The sequence below is a fragment of the Dipteris shenzhenensis genome, chromosome 14, assembly GCF_047967505.1.
Source record: "Dipteris shenzhenensis isolate YYH24624 ecotype China chromosome 14, Dip_SZ_1.0, whole genome shotgun sequence".
In the NCBI taxonomy this organism is placed as follows: domain Eukaryota; kingdom Viridiplantae; phylum Streptophyta; class Polypodiopsida; order Gleicheniales; family Dipteridaceae; genus Dipteris; species Dipteris shenzhenensis.
In genome coordinates, this window is record NC_141609.1 from 48,137,905 (window position 1) to 48,139,427 (window position 1,523).

At 42.5% G+C, this 1,523-nt stretch overlaps 1 protein-coding gene across 1 annotated transcript; it reads right to left on the reverse strand.

Moving 5' to 3' along the window:
- Positions 1 to 214: 214 nt before the first annotated feature.
- LOC147894749 (uncharacterized) lies at positions 215 to 1,067 on the reverse strand. Its single transcript, XM_087384365.1, has 2 exons — positions 782 to 1,067; positions 215 to 650 (listed from the first exon to the last, which is right to left on the reverse strand). The coding sequence occupies exons 1-2, from the start codon at positions 963 to 965 to the stop codon at positions 478 to 480; spliced, it is 357 nt and encodes a 118-aa protein (XP_087240491.1). The 5' UTR covers positions 966 to 1,067; the 3' UTR covers positions 215 to 477.
- Between the last annotated feature and the right edge of the window lie 456 nt (positions 1,068 to 1,523).

Consider the following 1,523-nt stretch of genomic DNA (forward strand, 5'->3'; position numbering starts at 1 on the left):
GTGTGTGTGTGTGTGTGTGTGTGTGTATGTGTGTGTGTGTGTGTGTGTGTGTGTCTCTCTCAAACACACACACACACACGCACGCACACACACACACATGCATGCATGCAAATATTCAAAAAATGTAAAAACTAGACTTGACAAAGGATGTTGGATTCCACCCCTTTATAAACTTTTTGTTGTTCAACGAATGTACTTGAGATAACATTAGGAATATAATAGCTTTGGTATGTAGATTATGATAAAATCGTAGAGTACGTGCCCCACATTAAAAAAGGAGGTCCTCGCAATCTATGTTACGTTGGAAAGGACGCTGGCCTTTTGGCACGAGTTGGATTCATCATGATCAACTTTTGCAAGGCGTAATGGACAACTATGTCCAAATAGTTGGAAGAGTATACTTTAGGAGTGTAAAAAGGATGAACCGAGGTTTAGGTTGCCTATAACGTTTTGCAACGACACAAAAGTAAAACATAACTATTGCCCGAAATAAGGTCGTTCAATCTGAGAGAATGATGAACGCCAACGGCCTCGATGGCTTTCAAGTTGCGAACTGTGAAGTTCGCAAGCGTGTTGACAAACTTTTTCCATTAGGGGAGCGCTAATGTCTGGAAAACTCACTTTCCTGTCCTTGGTCTCGTTGAAGCTTCCTGCACCACGCCATGAGATAGATGTTAACGTTCAATGCCTCACGAACTCAAAAACAAAGGAATGCAACTTGTCAGAGACGCAGGGAAAGACAGAAAAGAATGAGAAAGCTTATATCATCGCCCAGACTCACCGCTCAAAAGAAGCGCTTCCTCCAAAGCATTGAAAACCAAGATAGCTGTGTAATGGATGGCTCTGTCGAAGTCGAGGTGGAGGGCATCTAAGTTGGAAATGGCTACGCAGGTGAGTGAGGCTAGGTCGACAGTGAACTCAAAGCCTTCAGCACTGATGAGAGTGATGGTGCTTTCTCTATGCATGGTGGATCAAGCGGGATGGATATATCAAAAGGCAGAACAAGGGCGCAAAATGGCGATGATGTGCGAAGGATGTAGAATGCGAACGTAAGTGAAAGAGATCAGAAAGCCAATTCCCGAGGATTTGAGCTTTGGACTTCCATCAATATATGGTTGGAGTCTGGAACCTGTCAATAAATGGTATACCCTTATTATAATACCTTATTCCCTAGATTATAGTATATGTTTGGAGATTAGTCTAGAACCTGATTGCCTAGATTATTCCCCTTGCCACATCCTTGGCCGTCCATTCACTAACCCCATATTTATTTCATTCTATTAATACAAATAAATCTCCTTTTTGGCTCCCAAAAAACCCCATATTTATTACCCTCCACCTTGCATTCCCATCACTTTCTTAAGACTCCTTATGCTTCATCTTTAGACCTCCCCCCACCCACAATGTTGCCCTTTGCCTTTCTTTAGGAGGATCTTGCTTTCTCAATGCCAACCCACTTACCAACATTTCATGATTGTAGGGTCCTCCGGAGAGGACCACAAAAGTTCTATAAAATTGAAAGG

Excerpts from the sequence above, each read along its gene's own strand:
- LOC147894749 (XM_087384365.1), bottom strand. The coding sequence starts at position 965 with ATGCATAGAGAAAGCACCATCACTCTCATCAGTGCTGAAGGCTTTGAG. Across the intron at positions 651-781 it reads GGAAGCGCTTCTTTTGAGCG|GAAGCTTCAACGAGACCAAG; the intron begins GTGAGTCTGGGC and ends GGCGTGGTGCAG.